At 48.5% G+C, this 22,499-nt stretch overlaps 1 protein-coding gene across 1 annotated transcript; it reads right to left on the reverse strand.

Annotated features, from left to right (window-relative positions):
• Positions 1 to 1,099: 1,099 nt before the first annotated feature.
• On the reverse strand, positions 1,100 to 20,546 carry znf385c (zinc finger protein 385C). Its single transcript, XM_047039157.1, has 8 exons — positions 20,352 to 20,546; positions 17,070 to 17,180; positions 14,171 to 14,375; positions 9,197 to 9,577; positions 8,907 to 9,094; positions 7,263 to 7,361; positions 6,618 to 6,707; positions 1,100 to 6,186 (listed from the first exon to the last, which is right to left on the reverse strand). Exons 2-8 carry the CDS (start codon positions 17,178 to 17,180, stop codon positions 5,959 to 5,961), a joined length of 1,302 nt encoding a protein of 433 aa, XP_046895113.1. The 5' UTR covers positions 20,352 to 20,546; the 3' UTR covers positions 1,100 to 5,958.
• Between the last annotated feature and the right edge of the window lie 1,953 nt (positions 20,547 to 22,499).

The following is a 22,499-nucleotide window of genomic DNA, read 5'->3' on the forward strand; positions in this document are numbered from 1 at the left end:
GTGGAGTAGCTGACTGCAAAGGTTAATGTAAGCTAATGAGAAAAAGGTAATGAAACGTGTCTGAAATAAATACTTCACTGACCTTCCTTTTACCAAAGAATGATCATGTTGTTTTTGTGACGGTTCACTTATTAGAAAAAGGTGTGCCTTGGATCGTTGTGAAACAGAGCAACACATTAACACCAATGTCAAGTCTCTACATGTCAAGTTCAAACTGTAGTACTGGTACATGGGACTTCAACTCTTAATATATTACCTGCTTATGTGTTGCACATGTCTGCACAATAAAGTGTTTCACCTGCTATATTGACCTTCGGAAGAAATATGACACTAACGGTGCCATTTGATGTACACGCCCTGCACATTACAAAGCAGAGAGCAGTGACTTGTCCCTACCATGATTTATGATCCAGCTTACCAGAAAGTCCGCAGCGGCCACAAAATGAGTCATTTCCCCAAGGATGTTGCCTAGAGAAAAAAAAAGCAATGTGCTGTTATCTCTAGCCTGACAGTTTTCTAGTGCCATTTCAAAAACACAAAACCCATAGCCATGATCCCAGCGAAGGCTCCACCCCTCCCTTGGGACATAAAGCTAATGGGATTGCAACCCCCCTACCCACCTCTATATAGAGACCATTTATTTTCAACCTGTCAGTTCCTCCAGTGACCCTCTAATCGCACTGTTTCTCCCCAACACTAGGTCATCTGGAGGTTTATGATATGAGGATTTATTTGGAGTGAAGATGATGCAGCCCTCGCTGGCCTGTTGATGATGAATATCCATCTCTACGGTTGGACAGTTCTTTCAATCTGACCTAAAGTGATTAAAGGTTAGACTTCCATTATTAAAAGATACAATAAATCACTGAGTGATTGTTCTTTTTTCTCAACCTTAACCACCACCTAGAAAATAACAATACCGTTGAAGACAGGAGGCAAAGTTATGTAAGTATATTGGATATTGTTAACCTGTGTAATTATGAATAAAAAAAAAACGTAAGTTACTTTAAATAGTGTGACATTTGCAATCCAATAAAGCAATAAATAATGACACCGGAAGTGGAAGATCGAATTGATTTATTTCACTCTCGAGCCTGTCTTTTTGTCTCTCTCACATTTTATGTTGAACTTTGCATTATCTATACATACTGAAATAAAAACATTTAAGCAAATAACATCTTATCAAAATATCTTCCCTTCACCTTACAATTCCTGTGGTACATCATAAAGTCATGGTAGTAAAATGTACAATAAACACGTGACAAAGGCAATACAATAAATATTGGCCATGTCCCCTTATAAGTTATTGTTATTTTCTTCTACATCATCATCACCACCATTCATGTTCTGTAATGCCTGTTTGCTTTGAATTGAACACAACCAGTCACAGATATTGATTTGTACTGTACAGCTGAACCCATGTCCTTGTAGAAGGAGAACAGAGAGGAAGGAGTGAGGGGCGGAGCCCTACAGCACGTGTCACACGTCTGTGTCACACAGAGTCGTTAGACACATCAATGACACTGTCATTGAAAGGAGAAGGTCGGGCAAGGTCATCGTGCTCTTCTGCCAGTCCAGACACTGGCTTTAGTCACAGTTATGGATTATTTGAAGAAATGTTTCCCCTGTTTGACACCAGGGGAGATTTTGTGCTTATCTGATGTTTCCACAAGGGGAGCATTGGCATGAGAACAACACACTGTTCATCGTCATGGGGATGGGCTCACCTTCATACGAACAAGGGCGCAGAACGCAAATAAACAAGCTAATTGAGAAACGCACAGAATGATTGGATGTTACAGCACATCACAGTCCAAACAGTAGAGTGACAGATGCTCATTTGATTGGCATTATCATAGCAAGGGCAGCAGACGCGCCTCAGAGACAACAAGAGCACATTAAACTAGAGGGAGGGGCTACATCTGGACACAGGGGACAGAGCAGGGGAGAAGTACAAGCTAGAAGGTACAACACTGACATGGGATGTTCCGGAATCCAGTTGGATTCCATGGCATTGTTCGGAAACTAATCTCTCTCTCTCGCGTCTGGATCCACACCAGTCCAAGTGGGATGGTTCAGTATAGCCATCTGTGGGGACTATGCTGCAGATAAGGAGATTATGGAAGGCTCTTAAGTATAACAGCATCTTAAGTGTTCCTTGGCACAGAGATCCTCATGTGTCAATGCTTCAAAAGCACTCAGCTAGGACAGAGGCAACTGTAGAAGATCTCGACAGTGTGGAGATTTTGCCAAAAGTAATAGAAGAGAAGCACTGGGGTAATTTCTGTCACCTCCGCAGATTTAGGGACGAGGGAATATCAAATATACACAGGCAGCCCCTTCCGACAGGCCGTCACCCAGCGAGCAACGTGGAGCATCCATGTAGCCATTCAAGATAAATAACTGGGCCAGCAGAAATATGCAAATGCTTTCTTGACACACTCCGATTCCTTTTTCAGAATCTCAAATCATATGCAGTTCTTCATCATAGTAGTACCATTAAATATCCTTCTTACAGTGTTTTCCCCTTCTTAAGACTCCCTTTTGGCCACACACACACACTTTTATTGCTAAAATAACATCAAAGTATAGCATAGAACTATGCTGCCACAAGGCTTTGTTTTCATCTACTGTGCCACTTTGCTTGGAGTATGGCTCTCCAATTGGCTTCAAGACAGAGCTGTACTAGTAGTCATCTAGCTCCCACGGTACCGCTAACTGTACACAGTGATCGAGTAAAAAGGTGCAATACGCACAAACCCATGACTCAAATATATACTGTCCTAAGAGCGACATAAAGGATATAACCAGCCACATCCTGTGTCCTGCTGCAGGGCTGCATGGCTGTTATTTGACCCTCCGGAGTGAGCAGACCTGCAGCTACAGCCTGTATAGGACTTCCTGAATGTATGGTCCTAAAGCAGAAATGTCCAGTACAGAAATGTTCATGTACTGCTGAAGGTGGAGCCCTGAGAAGGCCAAGGACTTAACAGAGTTAGAAAATCCCATTTGAGGAGGCCTGTGTATTCCATATCTGATGTTTCATTGGCTGTTAAATCAACCTTTAGTTCAACTCCAGAGACAAAATAAATCACCCAATCACTTCGTTTGAACATTTGTCTCTTGTAAATAAAAAGAAAACAAGTAAAAAAACAAAAAACAATTGCAAACAAGCAAAGTATTTTCCTTTTCCTTTTACAGCATATTCCTACTGTACATACGGTACAGTACACAGACAGAAAACTATTCTCCCCCTAGTATAGCATTTCATCATAATACAGATAGAATAATAGTATTATTCACTTTAATAAAATCTCTATAATTACTCTATAGATTCTACATATACAATTTGACTTAAAATGTCTTTATTTCAGAGAATTTCCCATTGAATGATTAAGAAACAAATAGAGGAGACCATAGGCTGGTTCACTGAGAGGTGAGACTGGGGGAGAATCACGACGCTATGGCAAGGAGGACTTGGTGGCTTCGTATTCCCAACTAACTAAAAGCTTCTGAGATGTAGAGCAGCACAACTGGATGGCTATTACAAGGTCTTCAAGACAGATGGCACTACTGCATCACACACTATACAACGCACTGAGGGAACAACAGAAATGCATAGGATTGTTCTTCATTTCAATGTCGCTAAAGCAGAGAGCAGAGGAAATGGATACGTGTGGTGTTTGGAAAGAAAGACTTGGTGTTTGTAAAGGGTTTGAGATATTTGGTGAGACAGGGAGGAGGGATTGAAAGGGGTAGGAGGGAGGGGCATGGTAATATGTGTCGATGCAGCACTTATCCTTCCATAATGTTGTTTTGTCACTTGAATCTATATGAATGTTCTCCCCGGGTCCTCTTCAGAAGGTAAAACACAGCAGCGTCGACAGATCAAACTGAAGCATCCTCTCCACCGTACAAGAGCCGCTATTTATGGATCAGTTGAGCACAGCTGCACACCATGAGATTGTGATTGACCATCAAGAGCAGGACCATCAGAACATTGTACATGACGCTTAAGTGACTTTCCGCTGTGTGGGAGTTTAATGGAGCCAAGATTCAGATAGACTAAAGCCAACTCTCATTATTGTCTCACACTGAGAAAATATTAAAGTAAACTTGTTGGATGTATTGCTTAAAATGGACACAATATGAAACTCATGACCTGCCCGAATCATGGTACAGATTTGTAATTACAACTTGATTGTTCTGTTGATATCAAATGCTTTGTCAAATATGTGAGATTATCAAAGCACCCAGAACAGCTTAAAAGAAGAGAAAAAAATAACATGTATATATATTTTTCCATTGCTTTTCTAAGTAACTACACTTTTTGTTAAGGTGCTTTTTAATGTGGTTGCCATGCCACTGTGCTTAATCCTCATCCCTGGCTGGTGAGGAGATTGACATGGGATGCCCATCAGACTTACTATACCCCAACCCTCCATCACCCACATACATCTGAACCTCGCAGGGGGAGTGTGAGGAGAGGGGGGGGGGGGGAGGTCTGCCAAGTCATTTCCTCCCCTTTGTTTTGTGGTGGGGAGAAATTGTCATCCTTTTCTTCTCATCAGTGTCTGCTGAGGCAATAGTGGCAGAGAAAATGAATGGCGAGGATGAGGGGAGGACAGTAGGGCGGAACAAATATTCAGTTTAATCACCAGCGTGGATGAATGCAGTCGCGGTAGATTCTAGATCTTAATATACCGCGAGACATCTCCTTTTTTTAGACTGGCAAGGTGAGAACAGAGACAGTAAGCGCACAGCAGCGGCTGAACAACAGAAATCATACAACAGAGCAAAAGTCTTTATCAGGCCACATCTGCAGCTTGAAACAAAATCAAGTTGACAACCTGACCTTTTCAGGACCTTAATGAGTGCTTCATCCAAGGGATGCAGGGGTAAAATGAGTTATGAAAGGCCATGTTTGGATGTGAGTCAGAGCGAAAAAGAGAGGGAGAGAGAGAAAGGGCTTAATCATCTAATCAGCACATTAATTCAGGGCTGCAAGTAACAAAAGAGCCCAAGCAGCAAGGTTGGGAGAAGGATGTTGCTGCAATATCACCTCTGTGGTCGAAAAAGCTGTTGGCTTTAGTGTCAGCACAGCGTGTACAGTGTGTTCTTGGAGTCATTTAATCACGGACGCGTGTGTGGTGTTGATGAAGGTGTTTCAGTGTTTCTGTCCCTTCTGTCATGGAGACAATTCACGAGGACACCAGCCTCACCGCCATCAACAGTCCTATGCTATGACATTTGCTTGTCTGCTATATTCATGTGTTAGAAATCCCAAGACCACGACCCTGATTGCTTTAAGGATCTGAGGAAGAGTTTGTGAATCCCTCTGGACAAGATGACATACGTCTTCACTGAGACAGAAAGATGACTTGGGCTCACTTGCCCTCTGTGACAATGCTTGTAAAAAAAGGGCTATACAAATAAAATGTGATTTGATTTGACTCGCTTCCATGACCTCAATAATGTCAACCTGTTATAAAAGATAACTTAGAAGACAAAGAAAAGTTACTTTGCCAGGCATCAAGTAAAGGGACCTTATTTTGTGGCAACCACACTAAACATACATCTACACTTCTAGATTTTTGCTCTCTAATAAATTACACAATAATATGAATCATCCAAACCATTTCAACCCATGAAATGGCTGTAAAAGACACTCCTTATACCGCTCACTTCCTGGAGGTGTGTCCTGTGTCTTGGGCCACCACAGAGGGCGTCAAGGGGAGGCAGGACTTTGGCCTTGGGGGGGTGTCATCCATGCCAGGAGCCACCAGTCGGTCCCATACCCCTCTGGGGCCCAAGGTTTGTGTGCTTACTTGCTCCCTCCATCCTGGCTCTGGCAGGCTGCATAGTTTGGCGGTGGCCCTTATCGTGTGGGTCACAGTAATGGAGGCTGGGGGCTGGTAGAGGGACAGGGTGGAGTTCAGAGGGACAGGGGCCATGTCATTAGTAAGGAGAGAAGATGATTGGGGTGTGAGTGGCCCTCAGGGGCCCCGGGGCAGGCCGGAAGAGGGCCGGGCCCAAGAAAGGTGTCTGGATGAAGGTTGCAGTGCCTGGGTGGCGGAGGGCGAGTGGATTGGCTGCCATTGTGCACAGAGTGGGTGTGTTGAGGGGGCTTGGCAGAAATCCAGTGGTCAGGCTCTTGGCCAGTTGCTTCTGCAAGGCCAGTTTGGTCTGGGGGAGAGATAGATATAGAGAGAACGAGAGAGAAAGAGCGAGAGAGAGGAGAGCGAGAGAGAAAAGTAGATACACAGAGGCTCATTTCCATTCCATTTCACATTTGCTCAAAGAAGTGTACACATTTACTCAGCAAACATGTTTCCGACAAACCTAGCTCTTCTTGCACACAGTTACCTGGGCTAAACACACTCATGCACAAGCCCTCTCGACTAGCATCCCCACGCCCCCCCCCCCCCTGGGTTCTGTCTGAAGACTTCCCTCACAAACACAACCTCGTAGACACACGGCACAGCGCTCGGAGCATTCAAAAACACATGATTCAGATTTCCATAGCACTATGAGCCTTGCTCCTTCCCTTGCCCCTGACCAGGTGTGCTGGCTGGCCAGCCTAGTCCAAGCCCCTCCCTCCCTCCCCCGGCACTGACCTGAGAGGAGAGGGAGGCCAGGTTGTACTGGCTGAACACTTTCTTCATGGCAGACACGGCCCCGCCTGCGTAGCCACTCCATCTCACGTTCTGTAGGGTCGCGGGCAGGAAGAGGAATAATGAGGAGGACGAGGAGGAAGATGGTCGTTGGGAGGGAGGGAGGGGGGGGGGGGTTGGGAAATTCACACAGAACAGGAGCACAAAAGTGATTAGTTGACAGTGCTGATTCAGAGTGCTGTTGTGGGCGCTCGTCAGCGGGGCTAATGGCGGGGTTATTTCAGCCTCGCTTGAGAGGCAGGGGACTGATTCGGCACGACAGAGCAGTGTGTTGAACCTCTCTGATACACAGGCATGCTGGCTCACCAAGACTGGCAACCCCTTGAGGGGGAAGGAAAGGAGGAATGTGTGTTTGTGTGTGTGCGTGCGTTATGTGTGTGTGTCTGAATGAGTGAGTGGACGTCAGTGTTGGGGGGTCAGTTCAATTTGTTTTAAGTCAATTCTGCAAACTGAGAGGAATTTATTTGAGAATGTATACATTTTTATCAAGTTAAAATGTGATACTATAATACGTGAGCATATCCATGAGTCTGTCTGCCAGCATTCAGTATTTGCAAGTGTATGTGTAGATGTGTGTGTGTGTCTCACCGCTAAGCTGGAGCTGGGCTGGGTCTTAGTGTGGGGGCTGAATTTGGGTTTGGGGGGCTTGCCTGCCAGCCGGTCCTTATGTCTCCTGCTGTTCATGTGCTGGGGAGATCAGGAGAGATGACTAACATCAGTCTGAGGCACAGGAGAACCACACCGATCAACAACCTTAAGTCGTCACTTCTTGTGTGTCTGACTTGAAGTTCCGATGACTAATGCATACATGGCCATACATCCAACACGTTGAGCTGTACTGAAAAGCATTACTTTTACATCCTCTCTGACAGTACGTTTCTGAACTATATGTCACTCCTCTTCCAGCTAACACATTGGATCGCACATTGGATCGCACATTGGATCGGACTGTACTCAATCTTTTCCCTGACCTGTGTGAGCGAGCGTTCACATCTTCACAGACCATTCCACAGCACAGAAGATGGATTCAGTGACCATCACAATGATAGCAATTATCAACATGGCAACTGGATGTAATTAACGTAAATATATGCCAATGGAAACACATCATAAACACTTTTGACGTCAATATCTTACATACTGAAAGATTGAAAGCCTGAACAGTCCTTATTAAAATTCATGATACCATCACACCTTTATATCTGTCTAATGTGGCAAATGTAATTACTCTATGAAAGTATGCCATTTTAACATGATCCTTCAAATAGCTTTAAGCTTCAAGTCAATGTCAATCAAACTGGGCTGATTCAAGCACACACATTTCCATTGCTGGCTCATTTCAAGCACTGCCAGACCCTTACCCTTCATCAGAACTCTGCATGAGAACTGAATGAGATTATTGCTACATTACTCTCCTCATTATGGGCGCTCGGCTATGTTTTAAAGGCATAGAGCTGGGGGAGTGTGACATTAGAGATAAGTCTGTCTTTGTACAAAATGGCGCATGATTAGACCATGAGGATGTTAAAGACAGAGGGATGAGGTAGTTATGGTAACTTTTTTTCAAAATTTTCCTCTCAGACGCAGCAGAACGGCTATGTATGGAGCCATGAGATTGGAGTCGTCTCAGTTTAACACTCTCTCCCAGGGGGAAACATCTATAATCTCTAACACAAGCTACTACTCAACATCTTCTTTCCAAGCTGCTAACTTCAGACGCACCAAAAGAAAAGATGCTATCTAAGTCCAGCTTCTATGCTCAAAATGCTTTTTCAGAACCATTCATCATTTTATTCAGAAAGGGACCATAAACCTACCACTATGCACAATACTGTGTGGAGGAGGATTTAAACCCCAAACTTCTCTGATGCTATCCCCTCGGAATAAATGTAGTGAGCCAATGAGAGATCCTTCTTCTCCCCCTCTCCCCCTCTCCCCCTGTGCCCCCAGCCTCCCTCCTCCCTCTCCCCCTGTGCCCCCAGCCTCCCTCCTCCCTCTCCCCCTGTTCCCCCAGCCTCCCTCCTCCCTCTCCCCCTGTGCCCCCAGCCTCCCTCCTCCCTCTCCCCCTGTTCCCCCAGCCTCCCTCCTCCCTCTCCCCCTGTGCCCCCAGCCTCCCTCCTCCCTCTCCCCCTGTGCCCCCAGCCTCCCTCCTCCCTCTCCCCTTGAGCCCCCAGCCTCCCTCCTCCCTCTCCTGTGCCCCCAGCTTCCCTCCTCTCCCTCCTTGCTCCTCACCTGGCTGAGCTGGGTTTCAGAGTTGACGTAGATCTCGCAGACCTCACACTGGAAGTTCTTGCTGGGCACCCCCACGCTGCCCTTGCTGCCCAGGCGCTTGGTCTTACAGGCCGAGCGTGCGGCCACCACCTTGCCCCTGCGCCTGGGCTGCACGCTCTGCCCCTCCAGCATCAGCTTGTGCTTCGTACCTGGGGGATGGAGGGAAGGGGGGGGGGGGCAGAGGGGTGTCACTCTGGGTACCAACGCGCAGTCCAGTGGCGTTTTCTTCAGCGGTGATGTATGGTACGTACCGCTGTTGTGCGCCTCCAGCTGGGAGGTGGAGTTGACCGTGACCTTGCAGACGGGACAGTGAAGGTGGAGCTTGTTCTTCTTGCTCTCCTTCTCTTCGTCTGTGCCGCGCTCCCCGTCTGTGCTCGAGCTGTCTGGCTGGCTGGCGGACTCCAGGGCGGGGCCCGGGACCTCGGGGAGGCTGGAGTCGGAGGCGGTCTCCGAGATCTGGGAGGAGGGGGACACCTGCGGTGGGGACAGGGTGGCCAGCTCCAGGGTTGACACCTCCGAGACGGGCGTCAACAAGACGGAGCCTCCAGGGCTGTCCTCCAGCTTCCCCACCAGGCTCCTGGGGGGCTCCTCCAGCACTTCCTGCTTGGCCGGCTCCAGGTCAACCTGCAGGCCTGTGGGGAGAGGGGAGACGTGGAGCGGATTAGACACATCTAAGTCATATAGCTCTCCTCCTCTCCTCCTCCTGACAATGTGTTTGTATTTAACACGGCACTTTGATAAGGCAGCATTGAGTTTTAGATAAAAAAAACATAAAACATTAAAAATAATTCTTTAATTATGTTTTTTTTTTTGCTTGGGAAATTTACAACAACGAATACCTCACAATATGGATCTATCTTCATATGCCAGCTTTGTGGCATTTCAGATAAAATATTAGCGTTTGTTTTAAACCATGTGGAACAGACTACATTAATGCCGCTAGAGTAAATGCCATCCTAGCTCTACCTCCTCCCTCCCCCTCTCCCTCCCCCTCCCCCCCCCCGAATCCGTACAAATATCAAGTGAAGGTCCCAAGGCACGGTCAATATAAACAAACCTATCAACTGCATGGCACAGCCGATAACTCACTGGAGCTCCATTACCCCCATCTTGGCTCCCCCAACACAACACACCATGCCCTCCACCCCCATGGGAGTCACACCCTTTCAGCTTTACCCCACAGCTCAATGGATCCATGTCATTTACTCTCCCCCCCCACTCTCTCTTCACACCCTCCACAATCCCACTAGGTCGATTGATTTTCTCTTTTAAGCCCCAGAGTAAGTTCATCACGGAGATAAGGGTATTCCTTTTCTCATTTCTGGTGGAGAAAAGGGGGCCTTATATGAGGTTGAGATTAGACGGTCCTGTCTCCGTAATGACAGAGTGACCCCCCTTTGAGGGTTCAGGCACCCCCAGCAAGGAGTTGGTACGATCCGGGACTTATATAAAAGACAAAGATCAGGACACCTGAGAAGACTCTGGGGGGGAGTGATGTTAATCCGTGGAACTAGCAGGAGTCCTACAGAGGAGGACATAGAGACATGTCCCATTGGCAGACCAGAGGTCTTAGAGCATGAAGGACTCCATTCAGCAGGTAAATGGTTTATGTTTCCATGTGCAGGACTTTTCTCTTTGGGAAGTTGTACTAAAAACCGAAGCGGTGAGTGGTAAAGCCCGTCTCTGAATTCCACTTCAAATAAACGAAAGACGTTGAAAAAAGCTAGTCACGCACAAAAGGGGTGTAGATACAGATGCAGCTATGTATGATATGATAATGCTGTTGACAGATAGCGGCCCGGCGTTATGACACAGACCGTCTCAGATAAACACCAGGGCTTTTCTCAGACAACACCTCCACACTCTCTGTGCTTGTCACTCAACCCAAATGCTCCCCGACTGGGTGAAGGGAATGGCTGCAACTATGATTGGCAGACTGTCAGCCCACAGGCCAGAGTATCTGCAACAGAAAGCCCCCCCGTCCCCCCCCCGTCCCCCCCCCCCCCCCGTCTGAGAAGTTGAACTCTCCTGCTCCTGCCAGGCAAAACATCGATGTTCAGATCGATCGTCTTGTTGCGAGTCATTAGCTTAATTTTACCATGAAGTGCTTGATCAAAGCCTTAACAGTCCAATTAAAACAGATAGGCTTAGAGTGTTAACGTGGCAGTATTTGGAACGCCTGGGGTGAACAGAGTATATTGATCAAGTTACTGATTCAACATAGGCTACCATTAGGCTGTGTACTGCATTCGTATATTAATACTGGAAGACTTTTGAACATGCACGTTCTCTTAAGAGTGAAGACATTCAAGCTAATCGAGCCACACACACCATAACTCACACACCAACTTGACCTAAATGAATGGTCCAAGGTAAAAGCTTCCTTCCTTGAAGGATTTTCAGACAATAACTGACTGCTACAGTCAGAAGGCTTTGCGGTTAGGGAATCGGACTAGTAATCTGAAGGTTGCCAGATCGATACCCGGCCGTGGCTAAATGACGTTGTGTCCTTTGGCAAGGCACTTCACACTTCTTGCCTCGGGAGGAATGTCCCTGTAGTTACTGTTAGTCGCTCTGGATAAGAGCATCTGTTAAATGACTAAATGTAAATGTAATGTAAATGCTACAGGGAGTCATTGTCTCCTAGGAAAAACAGGTCAATCACAGCAGGAGGTGATGGTTGTCACTGATGATCCAGGATCAATGTGGACCCCCCCCCCCCACCCCACCAGGATCCTCTTTGTTTCAAACAAAGTCTGTACAAGTCTGTTCGCCTCTCAGCTACCAACATGCACACCCTGATCTCTCCCCTCTGCCCTGTCCTTCCAGACCATTTTGCACTTCAATGACTTTTTTTGTTTTGCACCGCTGCCATGTTTACAATGGAATTTGCGAAGCTCTACTACATCTACACCTTCATACATAATGCAAGCTTGTACACATGAAGATCGTTTGATCTCAAGAGTGTTTTTAAGACTGTAGGCATAATCATATTACCACACAGCATATGGACGATATTGTGTCTTGCTATGTGTGTGTACTGTGTTTATTTAACGCCTCGCCTGTCCCAGCGTGCCCTCTGCGCTGCATTGTTTTCATCAAAGCAGCAGGTCTCCTCTTGTGGCCGCACGTTGTATAATGACACTAACATTGAATTGAGTTTCCCTTACCTTTCAGACACAATGAGTACTGTTGACTAAGGGGCTGGCCCTTTCTTCACGCTCAACCACAAGGATATAAGAAGGCTGCCTTGCTGATTGAGGTGATGGGCCTGACCTTGTGACACCAGAGCTATCCTATCTACCTCCCAGTTTTCAAGAGGAACTTTATCATTAGTGCTTTCTAGGTCTTTCCAGGCTCGCGCTGGCGTTTAACATGGCCCCACTGTCTGTCATCAGGCAGTTTCATGGCACACGCAGCTAATTTCATCGTGTTCATTTGGAACACTCTCCCATTACAGGTTGGCATTGTGATGTGCGCCACCACTGGATCGCTCTGCTGCCTTTCAATTTCACATCAGACCAATCACACAATTGGGCTTATTAAAGAGCGTTCCTCCTCGCAAAATTGCCTTGGAACTGTAAAATTATTCACAACATAAAAACCAGCTACGGCTTATCTACTCCCTCTTTCTACCCATCTCCCTTTCTCTCTATCCACTTTCAGTCTCTCTCTCCCTCCCTCCCTCCCCCTCTCTCTCTCTCTCTCTCTCTCTTTCTCTTTCTCTCTCCCTCCCTCTCCCTCTCCCTGTCCCTCTCTCTTTCATTCATTTCATCTTATCTCTCATTTTTCAACTCATCATTTCTTTTCCTTCCCACCGTTGCCTCCCCCCCTTTCAGACCTTGCTTTGCGGCGACGGAATATTAAAATGAGATTTGATGAGAGCGTTATCTGCCTCCAGCCTTTTGTCCAGTCCCCTCTCTGAGAGGAAGGGAGGCAGTTAGTGTTCAGGGTGGGGAGGTGGTAAAGTATAGACTCTCTCAACCCACTACCTTCATATCTCTCCTCTAATATTCCCTCTAGCATCACAGGGCCTTTTGAAATTCAAGTCTGATAACTCCTTCTCTGGGCAGAGGAGCTGAAGAGGAGAGAGAGATAGACAGAGAGAGAGATAGATGGATAGAGAGGGTAGAAGAGGGTTGAGAAAGGAGATCTGTCTACCATCCTTTAGCCCATCATTGAGTAAATGAGACCTGGCAATCTTAATGTGGAACATGGATATAGAAGCACTCCACTGGCATCATAGAAAAGCAAGTGCTTTGATGATTCCTTCAGTGTTTGTAAGTCTTGTTCAACAGACACCACCCTTCCATTTATCCAAAGCATTCAGATCGAGGAGGCGGTGGAGGTGGACAGGGGGCAGGTATGAGGAAATGGAGAGGTTAAGGGCAAAGGAACCAGCCCAAGAGAAGCTGGATCGCTCAGCCCCAGTCTGTGTGTTAACAGAGCGCTGCTGCCCCAAGATGTCACACGACCCCCCCGGCCATACAGCTTCCATCCATCAACGCCACTGCCGAGTACACTCCCACACAGGGGGGGCCTAGGGACCACGAGGGGTTACAATTGGATATGTGGGGGCAGTGCCATCACTTCCTCCCACCGCGCTCCTGATGTGTGTGTATGTGTGTGTGTGTGTGTGTGTGTGTGTATGTGTGGGTGTGGAGGGAGGGGGGGCGGGCGGGGGGAAAAGGGGGCTCCTATAGCTCCACTTTCTCTTTGAGCATCAGACATCAAAAACATAAGACACATTGTAGCGGAGGGGTGGTGTGTGCGTGCTTGTGGGTGTGAATGTGTGTGCGAGAGTAAGAGGGAGAGAGTGCGAGAGAGGCAGAGAGCGAAAGAGAGAGGAGGAGGAGGGGAGAGATGAAGCGACAGCCTCCAGTGCTACGACACGGCACTGGAGGGAAAGTGATGGAGGGAGGAGAGAGGAGAGGCCAGGTGGAGGAGAGGATGGAGGGGTAGGAGACGGATGGGAGGGGATTAGATGGATGTGGGATAACTGGAGAAAAGTAATGGGGAAAAGAGATGGATGAATGGCGGGACAGCAAAGAGGAATGGGACGGGGGGGGGGGGGGGAGAGGGTTACGGTTAGCTAGATCCAAGAGTGTAGCGTCGTGGTCATCAGAAATGGGATGAGAAGATTAACACCCGAGAGATGGATAGAGTGATGGGACTGAGCAAGGCTCGTGTCACCGCGGTACTCCAATCCTCATCCCTTAACTCACTTGTTCCTTCCATCAGGCTGGTGTCCATCAGAGAAGGCAGAGGCAGGCACTCTCCGGCTCCGGCCTTGCTCCTCTCCCGCTCCCTCTCCCTCTCCCTGCCCATGGAGGACGCCTCGACGGCCCTTCGCTGCCGGTTCTTCTGAGCCTCCATAGCCTTGAGCTTGCGAGCGTGTTTGTGTCCCTTATAGTGGGCTTCCGCCTGGTTCTGGAGAGGCAGACGGAGGGAACACAGACACGTGAGCCCCTCCACTCAAACCCATCATTCAGTCCCAGAAGTGCCCATTTCTTTCTGGTACATCAGACATTGGTGATGAATGAGCAGACATGCGCGGACATAATGACGGGGCGCGTGTGCAAACATGCGCACACGCTCCGCCAGTGAGGAGGAGGGTCTGTTTTCACCTGATAAGAGCATTGGCCCCCTGGGAGGCCAGACGTATAATTGCATGTGTAATATACAGCGAGAGAAAGCATCCCATTGCCACAACTAGCTTATTAATGTGCGCTGCAGTGCAAATGACAGGCGCACATGGTAAATCATGCAAAATATGCTCATTCATACACACGCTCAGGCCAAAACCCACACATTCATACACAGACACACATGCATTCTCACAAAAACACACACACACACACAATCACAATGATATACAGTACTTTGAATAAAAAAACACCCTGCTTTTCTTTGCAGTGGAATTATTGGATGATTCTCACAGCCCTGGCTGTCCCCACAGGTGAGAACAAATAGACATGGCAAGGAATCAATCCAGAGAGTTCTCATTAAGACCTGAAACAGGCTTTGAGGAGAACCTCTTCATCAGAGGAGCTTTCTGTTGCTAATACTGGGCAGGGTCTCGCTGGAATGATGGATGGAGGAGGACAGGTAAATTATCTTCTCACTATAACCAGAATGACATGCCCTCAACCATAAACATAGGCTGCATAGACCCCTCTTCGACACACACACACACACGCACACACACCACAACACACACTCATCAACACACCGTGTTACTCCTAATTATGTTTCTTTCACACAAACTGTAAAAGAAGTGGGTGATAGGGGTTTTCAGGAGTTCAATCAAGGCATGAATATCTCATCTCAGGCACCAGATGATGCTTGTTAGGCATTAGTACAGAGGCAGGACAGACTGACGTCAGTTCCTCTAAGAGTAAGTACCTCACTAATGATCGGAGGAAACTCCTCTTTCACCATTTAAATGCAAATAAACCACGAATAAGAAAGTCATCGGTGAGGAAGGACAAAGAAACTGATCTTTAACGATAGTTTCAAAAAAAAATTGGAAATGAGATGAGATGAGACAGTGTGAGATATATATTAGTGACCATGTAACCACAAAGTTACATATGAAAGTGCCATTGCAGTGACAAAGGAGATGCAGGTTTTACTATGCAACACATGTAAAAAGTAATTCATCCATACTTCAGGTGACCCATGTTGGGTCCATCACACTACCAATCCAGTAAACAAAACGTGCCCTATAACCTTGCCTTGTAGGTCGTTTTAGTAAAAAAGTGCCTTAAGCATGTCATTACATCTGTCGAGACCTCGAGAGCGTTCCAATTACTACCAAGTGTGACATTAGTGCACCTCACCCCATGTAGAGAGAGAAAGAGAGGGGGGGGGGGGGGGGAGAGAGAGAGAGAGAGAGAGAGAGAGAGAGAGAGAGAGAGAGTGAGAGAGAGTGAGAGAGAGAGAGTGAGAGAGAGAGAGAGAGAGAGAGTGAGAGAGAGAGAGAGAGAGAGAGAGAGAGAGAGAGAGAGAAAGAGAGAGAGACCGGTAGAGAAAGTTTCCCTGGAGCCACTAAAGAGGCGTTAAGCCCCCAGACCTGACGCTGGCTGCTGTGTGTGTGAAGGCTGGAAAAGGGATTTGCTCTGCTGTGAGGGGAGCACGTCTATCTGTTCAGCTCCTCTCTCCTCTCTCCCCCTCAGCTCAGCCGCTTTGGGTCTCCGCTCCTCTTTGAAGATTGTGTGTGTGCGTGTGTGTGTTTGTTTCTAGATGTGCTTTTGCCGAATCCTTAGGTGCAGTATGTGCCTTAAGATTTTTTTATCCCATTGTATGTTTGCTAATGTGAATGTGGATTTTGCATTGGTTCTCTGATAGTGTTTGCAGCAGTTGTGTGTGTGTTTGTTGTGGATATGTGTGTGTGTTGTGAGTATGTGTGTGTGTGTGTGTATTTGAGGTGGCAGGCATGGAAGAAATCAAAAGAGGAGCAGAGAATGCAGCTTCCTACAGCGGCTGCTGATTGTTTCTGCTCTTTGCTGATAAACGGCAGCTCTCCCTGCTGTCTAATCCCTTACACCAAAACAACCGCTATGTTTCTCTCTTCCTCTCTCTCTCTTCCTATCTCTCTCTTCCTCTCTCTCTCTTCCTCTCTCTCTCTTCCTCTCTCTCTCCCTCTCTCTCCCCCTCTCTCTCCCCCTCTCACACACAGTTTGTAAACAGGTACGTATACAAACAGACAAACATTCACACATTAGGAAACACATTAGGAGAAAAAAAAACATGCACAGAAATATCAAAACAAATAGGAACATTCGGATTCCAAAGTAAGAATTACAATGACACAAACACACTCAAACACAAAGAGAGAGGTGACAGATAGGAGAGAGAGAGAGACTAAAAGCACTACTGGACTCCCTATCACTCGGCACAGATGAGCTGCAGTGAGTAAGAAAGGCCGATAAGAGCTCAGGTAATTTGGAGCAGCAGTATCTTCTAAAACAACATTAAAAAAAGATAAGAAGCCAAGAAACAAAGACAAACATGTTGTTGTAACAGCAAAGTTTCACTTTTTGCCAAAAATACAAAACCCATGCGGGAGACAGACAAAACACGCACACAAAAACAACACGTCTCAGTTCAGTGCTGTCTCACCGTGGAGTTGAAGCGCAGGTGGCAGATGTTACAGGAGATAATCTGTTTCTTCTTGAGGGGCTGAGGGACTCCAAACGTGTGGTTGATGACAGCCTTCTGGACGGGGTCCATCTGCAGGAGACAGACACAACTCCATTACCATTCAATCTGTGGCCTCTGACCCTGACGCCTCCCAGGCAGGCTGGGCCACCACGCCTGACGCCGTACCACCAAACATAGAGGGCACAACCTTGATCTTACCTATGGTATAGCAAGGAAAGAGTATATAACTGCAATATTCGTAGGGAATAAATTCACTTTCTAAGAGTAGGCAATAACAATGATGGAATGCCATTACACACATCATTTATTGAAATGGTAGCAAATATAGGATGAACATTGAACAGTACTTAAAGGATATGTTCTAGGTTCAGAGGTCCAAACTTCAGGAAACATATCCTCATGTCCATGTATTCTATATAACATCGTTATGTATCTACAAAATATGGATCACTAGTTTTTATTATTTTACCATCTGCTGGATAGCAAGCTTGGCTGACACAGCCCTACGGCAAGGGAAGTTCCATTCTAACATCAAATTCAATCAACACAGTATAAAAAGACAAGAATACATCGTCACACATCAATTCCTTTTATGCTTATGCCCACATAGCAGTGTGGTCCTTTCATGTTGATGAAGTCTGTTTTTGGGAAGGGTCCTTTGTCTTGGTTTTCCCTCCAAAACGGAGGAGACAAGGGTTGATGAATGCAGATTTCGGACACCTGGGAGGCCATTTGGTCTGATGTGGTGTAACCCCTCCCCACCCCCCAGCCTATTCTTGCTAAATGGAGGTGGGCCTTTGCAGGGGTGGACGAGACAAGCTGGCACAGTGGTCTCTGGTTTGCGTGACTCCGCTACGCTGATTAGGATGGCTTGATTTCATAATGACGGTTGATTTCACTGCAGTCCCCACCAGCACAGCATCAAATATATGCCCCCCCCCTCCTCTCTGCCCCCCCCCTCCTCTCTGCTCCCCCCCCCCTCCTCTCTGCCCCCCCCCCCCTCCTCTCTGCCACCCCCCCTCCTCTCTGCTCCCCCCCCCCCCCCCACCTGAGGCCTGGCACACTCAGTGTAACTAGACCTGTACCAGAACTGGCACACCCGAGAGCACCAGGGGGTATGTGGTGTCGGAGCAGTGGCGGTCTGGATGGCATGGTCGCTTTCTAAAACACAAGACCGAACAGTGTTGGGTCTCGAATGCCCGAGGGGAAAACCCTGGGCCTTGTGTATTTTGGCTACTTCAACAAAGCAGCGCAGCGCCGCAGAGCTGCTTTGCCTCTGGGAACAGACGACCTTTCCCTGAGAAGCCGGGGCAGTGCCATGGTAACCCAGCTCCTCTGCTTCCTGCCCTCTGGCCACCTTAGCAGGCCACGCTGCACACAGCTAGTTGTTTTAGGACCTAAAGAATGTGTCTATTGTCTGCGGCAGCCATCCCAAACAGACCAGCACAAACGCACCTATTGTCCGCTCCCGCCTCCCCCACCCCCCCCGTCTGCAGACAGGCCCTATCTACCGCCGTGCTGCCCGGACGATGATGGAGTTTCAGGGGAGGTGCAGAGAGAGAGGGGGTGGGGGGGTTGGTGGGTGGGGGGGGGAGGGAAGCTAGGGGCTATTTAGTTACTGAGACAGGTGCATTCATCTTTCCCCTGCACACGCCCCGAACCACGGAAGCCTCCAGGAGACCGAGGGAACACCCGAAGGGAGGGAAGGAGAGAGAGAGAGAGAGAGAGAGAGAGAGAGAGAGAGAGAGAGAGAGAGAGAGAGAGAGAGAGAGAGAGAGAGAGAGAGAGAGAGAGGAGGGAGGGAAGGAGAGATGAAGAAGGTAGGAAGGAAGGTGGAGGCTCCCTGATTAATGTCTCAGCTGCACAGGCTGCTGCTGTGCGTTCCGGTGGCTAGGTCACGCAGCATACTCTGCACTAATCATAAATAATAGGAATCTAATACTACTCATGCTAGTTTAATGTGTGCTACAATTCTCACCGAATGACGATGCGTCTGTTCTACCCGGTGGAGAGTAATAAGCCCCGAGACAGCCGAAGCTGTATGCTAAGCCACCCTGATCCCAGCCTACACTGAGCGCCATCTTAATGCAAAGGAGTTTTCTTTTTCTTTACACTACACATTGTTATGATAAATCTTTCACACTGCTACAACTAAGCACCCCATCCCCCACTAGATGTCTTTGAAGTCTGATTGGCTGGCTTCCTACTTGGTGTGGTGGACTGGGCAGGCAGGATTTCCCACAGGGCTGTGGGGGGGGACCCAGAGATCTGTGGGTGGCAAATGACCACACACACACACACACACACACAGGGGAGCTTGTAACCCCACACATGATACAGTGCACGTGCTGCATTTCCCCTCCTCAGCTCTCGTGTGTGTGAAGCAGTTCCTGCTCCTCGTCTCTGTGTGGCCTTGCCCCCCCCCCCTTCTCATCCCACCTTCTTCACCCAGCACCAAGGAGAGAAGAGAAGAGAGCGCTCAGGCTTATGTTTCATTTAGCGGCTGTGGAACTGGAGATGGTTTCACAAGGAGTGGGGAACACAACCAAACCCAGGGGACAACACACACACACACACACACACACACACACACACACACACACGGTTCACTCATCGAGTGTGAAGGAAGGATCAAAGGGACAGAACCCCCCACACACACACACACACACCCACAAACACGCCCAGGTCCACTGTCTACGTGAGAAGGATCAAAGTGAAGCGAGCTTTTAATTCCCGGCACAGGAGCAAGGTAAGCATCGCACAGAAAGTACACTAAAGCTACATGGCTTAGAAGGAAGGTTGAGAAATAAAGAAATATGTTGCGGCCTGTGGGAATGCTGATACCGAACGCAGCCATGCTGAGGTGATCAGAGCTCGAAGGCCAATGCCTGGAAATCCAAGCCTGGAGTTTGAGAAGAGGGAAGGAGAGGCTGGGGTGAAACACTGGCAGCTGTGTTGTCTTGACTTGTCGGAGGATTTCCGATGGATTTCTGGTGTTGTAATCTATGCGCCTGGGTGGATTATGTGGACTCGCTTTGCTTGTAAAAATAAGTATACAAACAAATACACTCGAATACCTGGATTTAAACCAGTCGGCTTTTAAATATGACATCAGACATGTTTTAAACCCAGAAATCCAAAGAGCAGTTGCCATAGTGCATGAGGACCATTCCAGTTTACCACAGCGGGCTGATGTAACCAGGCAAGGCTGGGCCAGGCGTTGACGTGGCGACGACTCACCGTGTTGAAGTTGGGGAAGAGGCTGAGGGGGGAGGAGCCATTGAGCCTGAAGGGCAGGAAGTGCTTGAGGTCGAGCTGCGGCTGCAGGGCCCGTCCGGGGAGGGGCAGGGAGGCCAGGAGGGGGTTGCCCTGGGCCGAGGTACCTGGACAACACAACACAACACAAACACCAGGGTGAGAAAGCTGTGGACGGAGGAACACAGGTGTTTCCCCTCTCTCTCTCTCTCTCATCTCTCTCTCTCTCTCTCTCTCTCTCTCTCTCTCTCGCTCTCTCTCTCTCTCTCTCTCTCTCTCTCTCTCTCTCTCTCTCTCTCTCTCTCTCTCTCTCTCTCTCTCTCTCTCTCTCTCTCTCTCTCCCTCACACGCTCTCTCTCATTTAGTCTCCCTCGCTCTCACACTCTGCACCTCTCTGTCTGTTTCTGTCTGCTGGTTCTGTGATTTCGGGCGCTCAGAGGTGTCTGGAAAGTCCGACTTTGATTTATGGGATACCAACCGTGACACTGGGGGCACCTGCACCCCTCCCCCAGACCCCCTGCAGCCAGGCCGAGCTGCTCCCCACCCTGTGGTTGAGGACTGAATATGGGGGCTGGTCACCCGGGCAACCCGGCGTCACACCCAACAGCCCGGTGCTAATCCGTCAAGGACGCACACCTGGCCCTCATGTATACACACACATCATTTAATTACTGATTTATTGGCTGAGAGGGGAGTGACTGTGCGAGGGGAGAGATGGGAGATATCGGATTTCAAACGGACCAGGGATGAAGAGATTTCTAATTTTCCGCCTGGCTGCCTTTCAGTGCTCACCAGTGCACGGCCACTTATCCCAGCGCCAGGATCAATCACAGGTGTCATCTGGGGGTCGCCAAAGCAACCCCGAGCATGCGTACCCCGAGCACACACACAATGGGAGAGAGGGTATCAGGATGTCATAACACACACTTTAGAAGAAGAAGAAAAAGAGAGTGAGCCCATTTTAACACACACCTTGGATGGGAGACTGGCTTCGTCCTAACACATCCTTGTGAAACAGGATAGAGGGACCAAATTAGAGCACACTGGGAAAGACTAGTTCAGGCCTTTAGAGAGAAAGCTGAACCACACCAAAGACCGCCTCAGCAAGTGAGATCCAATTGTTTCATTCCGCCGTATAAAACACTGGAATATAACACGACGCCTCCTGCGCCACACTTCGGAAAAAGCAGCTTTTTATTCAAGGGTGGACGACATGTTCCCTCCACCTGCGCTCTGCCCCCAGGACACGTGTGCTGAGTGGACCCTGGGGCTGAGGGGACCATGGGGCTGAGGGGACCATGGGGCTGAGGGGACCATGGGGCTAAGGTGGTTCCCCAGCATATGCTCACCGCGCTGGGCTCAGGCCCGGCTCTGCCCGGCCCTGCTGTGTGTGGACAGCCCACTGTGTCTGTCTCACTCCCACAGACGCAGCGCGGATGGCCAAACACACATTCGCGCGGGTCCCTGGGCGGCAGCAGAGCTGAACACACGCGCGCGCGCACGCACCGACACACACGCGCACACGCTGTTGTGTGGACGAGCGGAGGTTTGTCTTGGCGGTGCTATCAGAGAGCCGCGCTCGCAGTGAGGACAGTTATCAGCTGCATGCCTGCGTCTCTGTGCCTCCCTAGGCAGCTTATTAAATCAGTGGCTGTGCTGTTTGGCTGTTTGGCTGGGCGGATGATAAGGCTCCCACGGCGCCACAGCCCGAATCCAGAAAGGTTTGACAGGCAGTATGGGATATGTGGACCTGTACTGTGTGGAGGACAAGCACATGCGCTAGGCGACTATCACACAAGATCCATCCGTGCGAACGCACTGCCACCCACACACACACACACCCCTCCCAACAACAAACGGAACCCAAAAGGGAGTAAGCGTGCACACACTTCGACCCTCAGCTGGCTTTCAAGACAGGAGGCGCGCTGCTCAAGCCTACGATAAACACGTTACACCAGCAGCAAAACAGGGATCCGACATAGGAGAAACAGGCAATGTTTGGGCGCGCGAGTGCGCGTCATCGTGTAAGTGTGGGCATGTGTTAAGAAGGGGGTTGGGCTGTTTGGCCCTGAAGCCAGAGATAACCTCTTTCTATCATACTGTGTCATTCTCCACTTGTTTATTGCAGCGTGT

This window comes from Hypomesus transpacificus, chromosome 17 (genome assembly GCF_021917145.1).
Source record: "Hypomesus transpacificus isolate Combined female chromosome 17, fHypTra1, whole genome shotgun sequence".
Lineage (NCBI taxonomy): Eukaryota > Metazoa > Chordata > Actinopteri > Osmeriformes > Osmeridae > Hypomesus > Hypomesus transpacificus.

What these genes read in the sequence shown, in the direction of transcription:
- znf385c (XM_047039157.1), bottom strand. Translation starts at nt 17,180, where the DNA reads ATGGACCCCGTCCAGAAGGCTGTCATCAACCACACGTTTGGAGTCCCT. An exon ending in GCTGGAGGCGCACAACAGCG is followed by an intron (nt 9,095 to 9,196) that starts GTACGTACCATA and finishes TCCATCCCCCAG; the next exon opens with GTACGAAGCACAAGCTGATG. An exon ending in AGCCCAGCTCCAGCTTAGCG is followed by an intron (nt 6,708 to 7,262) that starts GTGAGACACACA and finishes GCGACCCTACAG; the next exon opens with AACGTGAGATGGAGTGGCTA.